The 16,409-nt window shown below is 50.4% G+C and overlaps 1 protein-coding gene across 1 annotated transcript; it reads right to left on the bottom strand.

Annotated features, from left to right (window-relative positions):
• Window positions 1-1,652: 1,652 nt before the first annotated feature.
• PIPOX (pipecolic acid and sarcosine oxidase) lies at window positions 1,653-15,463 on the bottom strand. Its single transcript, XM_079955781.1, has 8 exons — window positions 15,284-15,463; window positions 13,746-13,894; window positions 10,556-10,769; window positions 9,267-9,449; window positions 9,003-9,155; window positions 5,617-5,769; window positions 3,359-3,434; window positions 1,653-2,133 (listed from the first exon to the last, which is right to left on the bottom strand). Exons 1-8 carry the CDS (start codon window positions 15,410-15,412, stop codon window positions 2,003-2,005), a joined length of 1,188 nt encoding a protein of 395 aa, XP_079811907.1. The 5' UTR covers window positions 15,413-15,463; the 3' UTR covers window positions 1,653-2,002.
• Window positions 15,464-16,409: the final 946 nt, after the last annotated feature.

Raw genomic sequence — 16,409 nt, 5'->3', positions numbered from 1 at the left:
GGGGGGGCTCATCTAGTCCAGCATCCCATATTCACAGTGGCCAACCAGATATCCCCCAAAAGGAAGCCCCCAAATGGGACCTGGGCTTCTTCGTGAGGAATGGGGTAGAATCCCGTCTGCATCTTTGACTTGACATCACCGTCCAATCAATGTCCAATTTTCATCTTTTAAAAACCAGGGACTAGTGACTTGGCTGGTTTTTAAAAGATGAAAATTGGACATTCATACATAGCTGTCAATGTTTTCCTTTTTTTAAGGGAAATTCCCTTATTCCGAATAGGATTCCTTGCAAGAAAAGGTAAAAGTTGACAGCTATGCAAGACATCACCTTGTCAACAAAGGTCCGTATAGTTAAAGCCATGGTTTTCCCAGTAGCGATGTATGGAAGTGAGAGCTAGACCATAAAGAAGGCTGATCGCCGAAGAATGGATGCTTTTGAATTATGGTGCTGGAGGAGACTCTTGAGAGTCCCATGGACTGCAAGAAGATCAAACCTCTCCATTCTGAAGGAAATCAGCCCTGAGTGCTCGCTGGAAGGACAGATCCTGAAGCTGAGGCTCCAAGACTTTGGCCGCCTCATGAGAAGAGAAGACTCCCTGGAAAAGACCCAGATGTTGGGAAAGATGGACACAAGGAGAAGGGGACGACAGAGGACGAGATGGTTGGACAGTGTTCTCGAAGCTACCAGCGTGAGTTTGACCAAACTGTGGGAGGCAGTGGAAGACAGGAGTGCCTGGCGTGCTCTGGTCCAGGGGGTCACGAAGAGGCGGACACGACTAAACGATTAAACAACAACAAATGACTTGGCTGGTTTTTAAAAGATGAAAATTGGACTTTCATGCATAGCTGTCAACGTTTCCCTTTTTTAAAAGGGAAATTCCCGTATTCCGAATAGGATTCCTCGCAAGAAAAGGGAAAAGTTGACAGCTATGCATTCATGGAGTTAGACTAACGTAAGACAAAGTGCAAGGCCAACATCGCAAGGAATAGTACCATGAGAGAGAACCTCCAGGGTTCTTTGTGGTCCTTGTTCTTTGCAGATTGACAGCTGGTGTCAAACATGCACATCAGTGTTTATGATGCCACAACACAAAGAGGAGAGATTTGCTCATGTACAGAATCCCAGACCCTGCCCATTTGGGACAGCCTTGTTGGGATGTGGGTCTTGGTGACCACCCCAGATCCCTTTCCATTTTGTGATACTTCTGCTGTTGTTTGTTTCCATCAACCCGTTGGTTGAGTATTCATTCTGACTCATTTGTGGGGAAGTTAAGAGGATGTACCCTGCATTCAAAGCACATTACTCCCCCCCCCCCGGGAATCCCGGGAACTGTAGCTTGCCCCTCGCGGAGCTGGAGTTCCTGGCACCCGCTGCAAAGCACAGTTCCCACGACCTCAGCTTTTGCTGCGCTACCTGGAATTGCAGCTCCGTGATTGAATCCCACCTAAAAATAGTGTTAGTCTTGAAGTGCCCGTATCCATCAACCCCGCAGTTATCTTTCTTCCCTAAAGACCGTAGCTGGAGAATAAAATGAGGAGTTGAAAATTGCTCCTCCAATGCTGTCTAAGCACATGTATCTTCGTGAGGGATTCCCCCCCCCCCCATCTGAGGAGTAGGTGAAAAAAGGAAAGTCAAAAATAGAAACCACAAATTTTGTTTTCAACAGAAAGCAAGCATGTTATTTGGACAGAAACTGTCTCGTACAGTTAAAAGCTTCAGTACTTTCCATATATCTGGCCAATGAGTTAAACTTTATTACACTGAAAATACTGAACTCTTCCCAACAGCCTTGTTATTATTTGCTAATGCTGCGGATTTTCTCTTGCGTTAAAGAAAAAAGGGGGAAATAGCGGCAAGCTTTTGCTCATTCAAAAAGAAATTATTTCTTAGGAGTTGTTCACATACACACAGCCGGCCAGGATTTCCTGAGATTTCTAATTTCTCAATTGGAAGATGAGGAAGGGGCATCCATTTCTTCCCACCTCCTGTCAGTTTGGGGGTTTACAAGGGGGCCTTAAGCTGGGGTGAGAAGCGGCTGATCTGAAATGGGACCAGGTCGTAAGAGGGCTCCTCGCCCAAGCTCAGCTGGCAAAGGATCTTCCCAACGACAGGGGCAAACTTGAACCCGTGACCTGTGGAAGAGAGACGAAGTGAGAACAGATGCGGACAGCCAGCTGCTGCCGTCGGCATAGACAACGCCAAGCAAGATAGACCAACCGTCGATCCCCCTTTGCCAGCTTCTTGCGGTTGGGGGCTCCACATCTGCCTTGCATGCAGAACGTGCCGGGTTCAACCCTGCATGAAACCCTGGAAAGCCATTGCTGCCAGCCAGTGTAGGGATGATAACTGAGTTAGGCAGGCTCTGGCTCAGTAGAGAGCAGACTGCTATGTTCCTTCCCCGTTTGGATTTTTGTTCTAAGAATGTAAGAACTGCCCTGTGGTCTTCGGAGGAAGGGCAGTATGCAAATTTGATAAATAAATAAATGAAATAAATGCAAAGGGGCCACTGGATCAGGCCCATGGCCCTGTCTAGCCCAGCATCCTGTTCTCACAGTGACCGACCAAGGGCCTTTAATTGGAAATTGCTGCTTCCAACTCTGGAGGCAGATAGTAATAGTAGTAGTAGTAGTAGTAGTAGTAGTAATAATAATAATAATAATAATAATAATAATAATAATAATAATTTATTTATACCCCGCCCATCTGGCTGGGTTTCCCCCAGCCACTCTAGGCGGCTTCCAACAAAACACTAAAATACAATAACATATTAAGCATTAAAAGCTTCCCTAAACAGGGCTGCCTTCAGATGTCTTCTAAAAGTTTGGTAGTTATTTTTCTCTTTGACATCTGGTGGGAGGGTGTTCCACAGGGCGGGCGCCACCACTGAGAAGGCCCTCTGCCTGGTTCCATGTAACTTGGCTTCTTGCAGTGAGGGAACAGCCAGAAGGTCCTCGGCCCTGGACCTCAGTGTCCATTCCTCTTTTAAAGCCATTCAGGTTGGTGGTCATTGCTGCCTCCTGTGGCAGGGAGTTCCATAGTTTAAAAGAAGTCCTTTCCTTTCCTCTGTCCTGAATCTTCCAGCATTCAGCATCATCAGATGTCCCTGAGTTCTTGTGTTACAAGAGAAAGAGAGCAGCTTTTCTCGGTCCACTTTCTTCAGGCCCTGCATAGTTCTAAACTCTTCTATCCTGTCGCATCTTACTTGCTTTTTCTCCAAGTTAAAATGTCCCAAATTAGAAAGCTGCCTTATACTGAATCAAACCGTTGGTCCATTTAGCTCAGTATTGTCTACACTGACTGGCAGCAGCTCCCCAGAGTTTCAGGAAGAGCACCTTCTTGCCGTTCTCCGTTCCTTACCTGAAAATCCTGCCCCGATGGCAATATTTCTAAAACGTGGGTGGCGATCTAACACAAAGTCCTCATCTGGGGTGTTCTGAGGAGGCGTTGGTGATGAGAAAGAAAAGAAAAATCCATCTATGTTAAGACATACATACATACATACATACATACATACATACATACGGTAAAGGGACCCCTGACCATTAGGTCCAGTCTTGGACGACTCTGGGGTTGCGACGCTCATCTCACTTTATTGGCCGAGGGAGCCGGCGTACAGCTTCCAGGTCATGTGGCCAGCATGACTAAGCCCCTTCTGGCGAACCAGAGCAGCGCACGGAAACGTCGTTTACCTTCCCGCCGGAGCGGTACCTATTTATTTACTTGCACTCTGACGTGCTTTCGAACTGCTAGGTTGGCAGGAGCAGGGACCGAGCAACAGGAGCTCACCCCGTCGAGGGGATTCGAACTGCTGACCTTCTGATTGGCAGGTCCTAGGCTCTGTGGTTTAACCCACTGCACCACCCATACATACATAAACCTTCCATTGCTGGGAGCTCTCAAATCTCTTTGATTTGATGAATTAGCTGGTGGAAAGTGCAGCCATCAGTCCCAGACATGGTGACCATGTGCGCAGTGCACAAGATTTTGGCAGGGGTACTTTTGGGGGGGGGTCTCAAAGGCATAGGGGTACTTCATTGCCAAAATATGCTGCCTCTCCAACCTTCTCCATCTGCTCTTTCCAGCCCCGGGTCCTTCTCCCCATCTGCCTCTACTCCAGATCAGGTTGCCAACTTTTTAGGAGCGGAAAAGTGGCTCTGCTCCTCCGCCTTTAACTGCAGAAATGGGAGAGGGAAGCTTTGCTCATCACATCTTTCCGGGCCAGAAAAAAGCTCCCATCTGTTTGAATTTCCTCTGTGTCGGGCTGCTGCTTGCTACATGCTTTGGAGCAGAGCCAGAGGGGAAAGTTGGCAACCCTGCTTCTCGTGTCTCCCCCATCCCAGCCTGCTTTGTCTAGTCTAGCTGGAGTTTTAGACTGGATCCTCAGCTTCTCACTGCAGTCTCTCCCTCCCTGGTCTCCCAGCTTCTGTGAATAATGACCCCCTACCAAACTTAATTGGATTGCCCCCATTTCTGTTCCTGGCAAAACTCCAGCCAACATAAGGATTGCTCTGCGGCTGGTATCGTCTAATCCAGATCCCTCTGGGACACTTAATGGTCCAGGCATGATGGATTGCTTTGTCCCCAGTGCCTGCCACTCCAAGGTAGACTGCCCCTTGACTATGGAGGCTCCATCTCTCAAGGGGGGATAATAGCTCCTGATAGCCCTCGCTTTTGTGGGGTTTTTTTTTTTTTTTTTGTCTGTTTCCATTTTGAAAAGCTCTCTGGGCCTCTGGCAATCACTCTGAAGTGAGGACCGTGAGTTTAATTATACATCATTTGAAGAAGTGCTTCCATCATCGGTCCTGAATGAGCCTCCTGCCAATCAATTTTCACACGGCGATCCGAGAATGATGGGAGAGAGAGAGAGAGAGAGAGAAATGTCCGCTTATCTTGATTGTTTTTAACAGTGGCACTATGGGCAGAAATCCAACAGGCGAAGCCTCCCTCCATTGCAACACCTCTCCTTTTTTTAACACACCAGTGTGAGAAGCGTCTAGAAATGTCTACAGTCTCCTCCACCGTGTTCAGAAAATACCACTCAAAGATGCTTGAGGAGGGAGGGGAGTTGATAGAAGGAGGACATGTGGACCCTTGCTAAAGCAGCGGCACTGGCTGCCCATCTACTACCAATCAGGTTTTGGGGTTATTGCATTAATTTATAAAACCCTGATCAATTTAGGTCCAAGACAACTCAGGGACCTCCTGAACCCTTTTATCCCAATTTGATCCCTGCAGGAACGTCATTGGTCATCCATGGAGTTGGTGAGGCTCGGTTGACCACAATGAGAAACCAAGCCTTTATTGGCGTCGGTACAGTCCTGTGGAACTCTCTGCCACTGGAAATTCAGCAGGCATCTCCCTTGCCAACTTTTAAATGCCTGCTGCAAACCACCAGGCCTATGCAGACAATTAATAGCATATCCTTTCACAGTGATTAATTGAGGTCTGCTTTTAATGCCTGATCTTGTATGGTTTTATGTTTTCATTTCTGCAAACTGCTTTGTTTTGCTTTTTAATCACGCAGGGAATAGACATTTTTTTTAATAAATAAATGAATAAACTCCTTGGTCGTGAATCGGCTGTTGCTGGGTTGTGGAGCTTCTGATGATGCTTACCGTATACATGCAACGCTCCTGAACGGCTGGCTTGGGTTCAAGCCCCGGCAGATACTTGCTCACAAAATCCTGTAGGATGCGGAGGTCAGGAGTAGAAGCGCCTGGCTGGTCGGGATGGTCTGGGTCCACGGGGGTGCCATAATGGTAGCAGACCTGTGGAAGGCAGGGGGAGAGCGAGGCTGCAGATCCACAGGGCAGCAGTCAGGAGGTGACAGGTTGAATTCCAGGCATCTCCAGTTAGGGCCAAAGAAGACCCTGCCTGGAGTCCTGGAGAGCTGCTGCCAGTCCGTGTGGGCAGCCCTTAGCTAGATGGCGAGTCAGCCCATGGTCTGTCTCGTTTTAAGGTAGCTACAGAGGTAAGACTGAGCTGGGGCAGAAATTCAATCCAGTTTGCATTGAAAGGAGAACTTTCCTAATTCACACTTCACAGACCTTCCTCTCTGCTGCTCCAGAACCCAAACCAATGAATTCATATTGCAGGAAACGAGTTTCAGGCATTGATTTAACTTTTATCTGCAAAGTTTTTTGCAGATAAAATCGCTCAGATTCAGAAGGAGGTAGACTCCACAGTGGGAGCAGGGCCAGGGCGGGAGAGTGCTAGAGTTCTGTCTGGTCCTGTTATATGGGATCAATTCCAATCTGTTACCTCCGAGGATGTGGACAGGCTGCTTGGACGAATGAAACCGACCACCTGTCTCCTTGATCCTTGCCCATCCTGGCTGATAAAAGCGAGCTGGGAAGGGCTGGGCGATGGGCTTTGCGGGGTGGTGAATGCTTCCCTCTGTGAGGGAGCCTTCCCAGACCCGCTGAAAGAGGTGGTCATTAAACCGCTTCTTAAAAAAACATCTTTAGACCCGGCCAATTTGGCCAACTATCACCCAGTCTCAAATCTGCCATTCTTGGGCAAGGTGATTGAGCGGGTGGTTGCTGAACAACTCCAAGCACGTCTGGAGGAAACGGACCATTGGGATCCCTTCCAATCGGGATTCAGGCCTCACCATGGGACTGAAACTGCCTTGGTCGCGCTGGTTGATGATCTCCGGCGGGCTAGGGACAAAGGTGAGAGCTGTTTCCTAGTTCTGCTGGATCTCTCAGCGGCCTTTGACACCATCGACCATAACATCCTTCTGGACCGTCTAGAGGGGCTGGGAGCTGGGGGCACTGTTATACAGTGGTTTCGCTCCTTCCTCCTGGGCCGTGTTCAGAAAGTGGTGGTGGGGGATGAGTGTTCAGACCCTTGGGCCCTCACTTGTGGGGTACCTCAGGGTTCCGTCCTCTCCCCCATGCTTTTTAACATCTATATGAAGCTGCTGGGAGAGATCATCAGGGGGTTTGGACTGGGTGTTCATCAGTATGCAGATGACACCCAGCTCTAAAAAGGTAAAGGTAAAGGTACCCCTGCCCGTATGGGCCAGTCTTGACAGACTCTGGGGTTGTGCGCCCATCTCACTTAAGAGGCCAGGGGCCAGCGCTGTCCGGAGACACTTCCGGGTCACGTGGCCAGCGTGACATCGCTGCTCTGGCGAGCCAGAGCCGCACACGGAAACGCCGTTTACCTTCCCGCTGGTAAGCGGTCCCTATTTATCTACTTGCACCCGGAGGTGCTTTCGAACTGCTCTACCTCTCCTTTAAATCAGAACCAGTGAAGGCGGTGAAGGTCCTGTGTGAGTGCCTGGAGGCGGTTGGAGGTTGGATGGCGGCTAACAGATTGAGGTTGAATCCTGACAAGACAGAAGTACTGTTTTTGGGGGACAGGAGGCGGGCAGGTGTGGAGGATTCCCTGGTCCTGAATGGGGTAACTGTGCCCCTGAAGGACCAGGTGCGCAGCCTGGGAGTCATTTTGGACTCACACCTGTCCATGGAGGTGCAGGTTAACTCTGTGTCCAGGGCAGCTGTCTACCAGCTCCACCTGGTACGCAGGCTAAGACCCTACCTCCCCGCGGACTGTCTCGCCAGAGTGGTGCATGCTCTGGTTATCTCACGCTTGGACTACTGCAACGCGCTCTACGTGGGGCTACCTTTGAAGGTGACCCGGAAACTGCAATTAATCCAGAATGCGGCAGCTAGACTGGTGACTGGGAGTGGCCGCTGGGACCACATAACACCGGTTCTGAGAGATCTGCACTGGCTCCCAGTACGTTTCCGAGCACGATTCAAAGTGTTGGTGCTGACCTTTAAAGCCCTAAACGGCCTCGGTCCTGTATACCTGAAGGAGCATCTCCACCCCCATCATTCAGCCCGGACACTGAGATCCAGCGCCGAGGGCCTTCTGGCGGTTCCCTCATTGCGAGAAGTGAGGCTACAGGGAACCAGACAGAGGGCCTTCTCGGTGGTGGCGCCCGCCCTGTGGAACGCCCTCCCATCAGATGTCAAAGAGATAAAGAACTACCTGACATTCAGAAGACATCTTAAGGCAGCCCTGTTCAGGGAAGTTTTTAATATGTAATGCTGTACTGTTTTTAACACTGATTGGGAGCCGCCCAGAGTGGCTGGGGAAACTCAGCCAGATGGGCGGGGTATAAATAATAAATTATTATTATTATTATTATTATTATTATTATTATTATTATTATTATTATTTCATACAATTTAAATACTGCTTGATTGTAGAAAAAATACCTTAGAGCCATTAAACATTAGGAAGAACTTTCTGATGGCAAGAGCTGTTTGACAGTGGAACGGACTAGCTGGGATAAGGGCGGGCTCTCCTTCCTTGAAAGGTTTTAAACGGAGGCCAGATCACCATCTGTCAGGCCTTGTTTAGCTGAGATTCCTGGGGTTGGACTAGATGGCCGTGGGGGTCCCTTCAAACTCTACAGCTCTTGGATTCTATGGAAACAGCAGCCATCCCTCGAAATCCACACTTGAGTTTTGCAGTGCAGTTTTCCCAGGGGTCAGCAAACTTTTTCAGCAGGGGGCCGGTCCACTGTCCCTCAGACCTTGTGGGGGGCCGGACTATATTTTTTTGGGGGGAATGAATGAATTCCTACACCCCACAAATAACCCAGAGATGCATTTTAAATAAAAGGACACATTCTACTCATGTAAAAACACACTGATTTCCAGACCATCTGCAGGCCGGATCCAGCCCCTGGGCTCTAGTTTGCCTACCCATGAGTTTTCCAGTCAAGGAGCATCAACTGAGGGACGCATGCTATTTTGTGAACTGCTCGGATATCTTCGGATGGTATATAAATTTAATAATTAATAAGACAATAATCTGCTAGACTGTGCATGAGAGAAATCTGCACGCAAACACCAAAATTTAGAAGCAAATACACGGCATAGTGATGCGGAAATGTGGAGAATTGGGAAGTCTCTTCCGACTGCCTTTGTGTCCCTGATCTCACCTCCTTCCCCACTGCCACCCGGCCCCTTCCTCTCACCTTGACAAGACCCGGGTACTCGCCAGCCGGCAGCCCATAGAGATCTCGCTCCTCCCCATTCAGGTTGATCCCAAGGAAGCAAGGCAGCTTCTCCAGGAGGTCTGGGGGGCTCCCAGCTTTTGCCCCCCAGTAGCAGACAGCGATACGCAGAGGCTGGAGGGAGGAGAGAACCACAACATAAAAATGGGGCATCTTCTGTGCCATCTGCCTTCCTTCTGGCCCGCTTTGGGGAGGGGGACGACATGTCAGGGGTCTGCCACTTACCTGGAGAGGCAGTTTCAGCCCTAACGGGGCCAGGAGGCGGTTGGCCCAGGCTCCTGCGGTCACTACGAGGTGTTTGGCACGATACTCCCCTTGGCTGGTGGTCACGGTGATCACGGCCCCAGGAAGGATCCCATGGACCTTCTCTCCATCACGGATGGTCCCTCCATTGCATTGGAACTGGTCCTAGAGGGGAAAGTGGGGAGAGTGGTCATTTGGGGGGAGATATTTGGGTCAGGCTCTGCCCCCTCCTGCCATTAGCTAAGAGTGTGTGGCTGTGGCTCTGACCCTGCCCATTGAGGTTGCGTGGTCTTTGCCCCCTGCCACCCAAAATTTTCCACCTTGCAAGAAGTTTTGTAAGGTGTATTATTTGAAATATTGCAAAAAAAAGATAATGAGGAGAATTATAAGTTAAGGATAATTAAGGTAAAGGTAAAGGGACCCCTGACCATTAGGTCCAGTCGTGGCCAACTCTGGGGTTGCAGCGCTTATCTCGCTTTAGTGGCCGAGGGAGCCGGCGTACAGCTTCCGGGTCATGTGGCCAGCATGACTGAGCCGCTTCTGGCGAACCAGAGCAGCGCACGGAAACGCCGTTTACCTTCCCGCCGGAGCGGTACCTATTGATCTACTTGCACTTTGACTTTCGAACTGCTAGGTTGGCAGGAACAGGGACCGAGCAACGGGAGCTCACCGCGTCGCGGGGATTCGAACCACCGACCTTCTGATCAGCAAGTCCTAGGCTCAGTGGTTTAGACCAGGCTTCCTCAACCTCGGCCCTCCAGATGTTTTTGGCCTACAACTCCCATGTTCCGTAGCTAGCAAGACCAGTGGTCAGGGATGAAGGGAATTGTAGTCTCAAAACATCTGGAGGGCCGAGGTTGAGGAAGCCTGGTTTAGACCACAGTGCCACCCGCGTCCCTTAAGGATAATTAAAGGTAATAGGAAATTTAAAAATGCATAATAAATGAGAAAGAATGGAAAATCATCAGAGGGGTTGACGGAAGTCCTAAAATATTGTCTAAGATGAGAAGTTATGTTGTATGAATGTTGGAATTGATATGTTAAAAAAACAATAAAAATGTAGAAAAGAAAAAAAAGAAAAGAAAAGGTTTTCCACCTCTAGTTTTGGGTGTAAGTAAAGAAGACAGGCCCCTGCCTGCAAGGAGCTTACAGTCAAGAGTTCTGGAGCAAAGGGAGAATGCGAGAGGCAAGAGTGAAAATAAAAAGAATTGGGATGAAATCCCTCCCTCTCTCTCTCTCTCTCTCTCTCTCTCTCTCCACACCCTTGTTACCTGGCCAGCTTTTACCGCCTTGTCAGCAAACAAGATCCCTGCGGTGTGATCACACACAGCCACCTCTCCGCCACACAGGTGGATTCCTGGGAATCTTTGGGCCAAGCTCTCTGCTGTTAGTGCTTCGCTGGGGACGTGGTTGCGCTGCATGGCGTCCCAGAACCTTTGAAACGCAGGGTTGTCCTTGCGCCCCAGAACCAACATTGGTGTTTGCCTGTAAGAAGAGAGGATGGGTTTGCAGTTGAGGCTGCTGGAGTGACCTTGGAGGAGCCTGGCTTTCAGTGGATGGGGAGAAGACGCTTATGGGGTTAGGATCATATAATTGTGGAGTTGAAAGGGAACCCCAAGGGCCATCTAGACCAACCCCCGGCAATGCAGGAATCCCTGGCCAGGTGGCCATTGAAGCTCTGGAGTCCACTGCCAATCACCTCCCACTGTCAGAAAGGTCTTTCTAATGTTTAGTTGGGATCTTGACATTTGAGTCCATCAGTTCGGGTCTTAACCTCTGGAGCAGTAGAAACTTGCTCCATCTCCCATGGAACAGCCCTTCAGATATTTGAAGATGGCTCTCGCATTCCTTCTCAGTCTCCTCTTTTCCAGGCTAAACATACCCAGCTCCTTCAACCGTTCCTCATCAGGCTTGGTTTCCAGACCCTTCATCATCAATCTGGACACTAAACTTCTCTTGATGCAGCATAGAATCAAGAGCTGAAGACCATCTGAGGTCACCCCCCCCCCCAAGGCTGGTGAGGAGGAATGTGCCCTGGGGAGTGGCCTGAGGTCAGGATACAGGGGTCTGGGGGTGCATTTGCCCCCTCGGCCCAGAGGTTCCCTGCTCCTGCATCAAAACACAACGGGAAAGGTTCTGTCCCTGCAGTTGCTGCTGGTCAGAACAGGCAACACTGGCCAAGGTGAACCATCGCCCTGAAACTGCTCATGGAGGCAGCTTCCTAGAGAGGCGTTGCCAGCCGGTCCTCACGAACAGAGCTGGCGTCTGGGAGACGGTGCCAGCCCTTCCCTGGGCTTGTCGCTAACAAGATGGATGGGTCTATTACGTCTGACCCTGACGAAATGAAAAATCATTTAGACGTGCATTTCCTTAATGGCACTTCCTTTATAGAGTCACATAAATTACAGGGGGAATCTGTCTTGGCTTTCAGTGGGGCAGGGAGCGTGTCGGGGGGCAGGAGGAGGGGGGAAGAGGGATCTACAGTCAGGTCTGGGTGGGTGGGGGAGAAAATATGCTACTTTTGGAGAGAGGGAATGTAGAATGCAGTGGCAGAACATCTGTTTTGCATGCAGAAGTCCCTGCTTCAATCCCCCATGGCGTCTCCAGGTAGATCTAGGGAAGACCCCCTGCCCGAATTCCTGGAGAGCTGCTGCCAGTCAGTGCTGACAATACTGAACTAGAAGGACCAATGTGCTGTCTCAGTATAAGGCAGCTCTCAAGTTAAGTCACAGAGAGTCATGAGGACTAGAACCTTGCGTTGTTTTAAGGTGAAAGGCAGTGGTACTTCTGGACTTGGGCTTGGGGAGAGACCCCCTGCAAGAAACCCCCTTCCAGTCAGTGTAGTTAGTGTAGTTAGTAGCCTGTCCTGAGATGGACCCGGGGTCTGACTTGCTAGGAAACAGATTCCTATGTTCCCATTTGACCATTTATCATGAGGACTTAAGAGCAAGGCAGAGTCCTCTGTTCCGACCTATTTTGCTGATGAATCACTTCCAACAAGGACCTTTGACAGTGCAATTAAAAAAAAGCGTATCAAGCAATTGCATATTTGGAATCAACAAGGAAAATGCCATATGTGTAGAGAGTTGAAACAGTTCCAAATAAAAAATAATGTATACTATTGCATGCCATCCAATCTCTGAGCGGTGTGAGATTTCGGGGGTTCCAGGGTTTGTGATTCCTTTTGGGAATGCGGCACAGCGGAGCCTGTGGTGTCTTTTAGGATATATGGTTCATTGGCACAACCTGAGCCTGCGATGGAGGGGTTCACAGCATGAACACCCCAAAAGGGTCTCGCTTTTCCCACAGCCACAGCTGTCAGGAGTGCGTGCAGGAGCCGGGCCCTGTGACCAGTAGGGCTCTGCAGGACTGGGGCCTTCCTAAGTTTGTTCTGAAGAGGCAAGGCGCGGCCGCACAGGTGAGGCCGATTGGTAACTCTCAGCACCTGGTGGCAAGAGCCGGGAAGGGATATAAGGTCAGCATTTCCCTTCGGCTCTTTGCCACAGCAACATGCTTCCTGCCTGGCTGAGTTTGGCTTCTTGCGTCCTGATCCTTGAATCTCGGCTTCTTGATCCTCAGACCCTTGACTTCGTGACTCCTTGCTTCCTGACCCTCAGACCCTTGGCTTCTTGACTCCCGGCTCTTTGACCCTCAGACTCTTGGCTTCCTGACTGCTGGCTTCTGGACCCCTGTTCCTGCTTCCCACCCTGCCATCTTGCCCCCGGTCCTGACATTCCCCTGCCGGGACTTTGCTCACCTGTGAACCAGACCGTGGATTCAAATCAAACCTCATGCTCTGCCTCTCCAGTTTTTCCAGCTCGCTTCTTTTACTGCCAACTCAACTCTCTGGTTTTTGTCCTTCTAACTAACTGCAGACTGGGAGACACCCCCCCCCAATTTGGCGTCTGGCACAGAGCCCCCTCTCCTTTGCTCTCTTAATGTCCCCTCCCCCAGGTGATCACCTGAACACAGAGAGCTGGCCTGGCTTGATTAGCTGTTAACACTCGCTGGATCCAGGAATTTAGCTACACCCAGGAATACCTACATGCACAGTTAAAAGGCCCTGCCTGCTCCTTCAACGATGCTTGTGAGGAACCAGCTCAGGCATAGGCAAACTCGGCCCTCCAGATGTTTTGGGACTACAACTCCTATCATCCATAGCCAACAGGGCCAGTGGTCAGGGATGATGGGAGTTGTAGTCCCAAAATATCTGGAGGGCCAAGTTTGCCTATGCCTGAACCAGCTTATCACTCTGCTGTGATTCCTGCATTACAGGGGGTTGGAATGGATGACCCCTGGAGGTCCCACAATTCTATGAATACACAAACAAAGACATATGTGCATATACCTTATATACCATTTCAAATACGCTTGAAGCACAACCACAGAGGGACCCTGCTTCCCCTCCTCACAAGAACGCTCCCCCAGCGTCCCCCCCATTTCTTCCCGGGGGCTCCTCACCTGCGGAGTTTGGTGCCTGCCTCTTCCTCCAGCTCTGCCCAGAGGCGATAGGCCTCTCCCAACATGGCCGTGTAATAGTCCTGGGGGTAGGCGCTGCGGATGATTCGGCTCTGTCCATGGGAGCTTCCTCGGGTGTGGGGCAGGGGGAACTTGTAGGGCAAGAGAAAGAGAAGGAGGCAGCCTGAGACCCCAATCGTCTGACTCAGTAGATGGCCGCTTCCGGCTTTCCAGCAGAAGGGGGTCTGTTTTATTCCATTACAGCTGAGGTACTCTCAGTTTAATAGGTAAGCTGGCCTGAAGGACTTTTTATTTACAAAGGTGGGATGTAAAAGTTATAAAATATACATATATCGGTGTGGGGGTGCATTGAAACAGCAAGTAAGCAAGTGAGAGGACTCTGTACTCCCAGTGGAGGACAGGGTCAGGTTTAAGGTGCTGGTTTTGACCTTTAAAGCCCTATACGGCCTAGGACCCTCGTACCTACGGGACCACCTCTCCTGGTATGCCCCACGGAGGACCTTACGGTCCTCAAACAAAAACATCTTGGAGTTCCCAGGCCACAGGGAGGCTAGGCTGGCCTCAACTAGAGCCAGGGCTTTTTCGGCCGTGGCCCCGATCTGGTGGAACGCTCTGTCACAAGAGACTAGGGCCCTGCGGGACTTGACATCTTTCCGCAGGGCCTGCAAGACAGAGCTGTCCAGGGCACAGCCGTGACTCCTTCCATTGGCAATCTTTGCAGAGCTGTGGCCCATTGGTTGCCATCGGTTTGATTTGAACTGATTTTATAAAGAATTGATTTTAGAATGCTGTATTATTTTATTGTTGTCAGCCACTCTGAGCCCGGCTGGGGAGGGCGGGATATAAATATTTTTTAAAAAAATATTATTTTAAAAATCTTCTCTCCCCACCCCCCCACTTTTTGAAACCACCAGCATTGAGGAGGAGGAGTGATGGGAGCCATGGGAGCCGGACGCATCATGAGTTTCCCTGGCACCCAGGGGGCCATGGGAGCTGAACATCCCTTGGTGCCAAAGGATCTCAGACAGGTGGCACCTGGTGTCCCAGAGACAGATTGCTTTCAAGTGGGACAGGGAACCTAGAATCCTCAGACATTGAAAGACCACAGCCCTCTTCATCCCTGACCATTGGTCATGCTAGCTGGGAGCGGGTGCTGACGGGAGCCAGAATCCAACCCCATCTGGAGCGTGACACGGTCTCCAGTCCCAGCCTTAATGAAGCCGCTTGATTCTCCCTTCCCCTGGGAAACATACACAAGGACCAAATAAATTAAGACATAAATCAGAGAAAGTTTCCATTGAGAAGAGAGTCGCTGCTGCCAGCCAGTGTGAACAATACTGAGCCAAATGGACTGGTGGTTTGAACTGGCTTAGGGCAGCTTCCTGAGTGCCTGGTATTGTGCAATGGGGGGTGGGCTGCCCATGTGGGATCAAATGCCTCCACCACCACCACCCCGGCCTTTGGGACGGTAGCAGCATTTTCGGAGGGGTTTGTGGGTGGGTGTTTGCAAAGGGGCATACCTGCTCCAGCAAGAGGGTCTTCTGCCCCCTCTTCGCCAAGTGGTAGGCAGCAAACGTGCCCTGGATCCCGGCTCCCACCACGATGGCATCGTAGAAGCGGCTGGGCCCAGCTGTCTCTGGGGTGGCCATGGCCGATCTTTCTCCCCGACTGGGCTTTGCTCCTCGCTGTGGGGAGCTGAGCCAAGGGGCAGGGCCAAAGTCCAGAGTCCCAACTTGGACGCCACTCAGTAACGAGCGAGGAAGCTGTTTCCATGGAGTTGGGCTGTGGGCCCAGCTGGCACAGTACTTTGTACACGGACAGGCAGAAGTTCTCTGGGGTTTCAGGCCCCTCCTGGGGGTCTGGACCTGGAAGATTCTGCATGCAAAGCTCTATACCACTGAGCTGTAGTGCTGCCCCTGAAAATAATAATAATAATAATAATAATAATAATAATAATAATAATAATAATAATAATAATTTATTTATATCCCGCCCTCCCCAGCCGAAGCTGGGCTCAGGGTGGCTAACAACAATCAAAATAATCCAACGATTCTAAAAACATTTCATTATAAAAATTAATTAAAATCAAATTGATGGCAACCATTAAGCAAAATTCTGTGCAGATTGCCAGAGGAGGGGGGTCAGGCTGCGCCCTGACCAAAGGCCTGGTGGAACAGCTCTGTCTTGCAGGCCCTGCGGAAAGATGTCAGGTCCCGCAGGGCCCTAGTCTCTTGTGACAGAGCATTCCACCAGACTGGAGCCGAAGCCGAAAAAGCCCTGGCTCTAGTTGAGGCCAGCCTAACCTCTCTGTGGCCTGGGACCTTCAGGATGTTTTTATTTGGAGACCATAGGTTCCTCTGTGGGGCATACCAGGAGAGGCGGTCCCGTAGGTACGAGGGTCCTAGGCCATATAGGGCTTTGAAGGTTAAAACCAGCACCTTAAACCTGATCCTGTACTCCACCGGGAGCCAGTGCAGCTGGTATAGTACCGGATGAATGTGATCTCGCAGCGAAGACCCCATAAGGAGTCTCGCCATGGCATTCTGCACCCGCTGGAGTTTCTGGGTCAGTCTCAAGGGTAGCCCCATGTAGAGCGAGTTACAATAATCCAGTCTGGAGGTGACCGTCGCATGGATCACAGTGGCT

The sequence above is a fragment of the Podarcis cretensis genome, assembly GCF_951804945.1.
Source record: "Podarcis cretensis genome assembly, chromosome: 15".
NCBI classification, from domain to species: Eukaryota; Metazoa; Chordata; class Lepidosauria; order Squamata; family Lacertidae; genus Podarcis; species Podarcis cretensis.
Note: the sequence above shows the minus strand (reverse complement) of the source record. Positions and strands in the feature narration are given on the sequence as shown.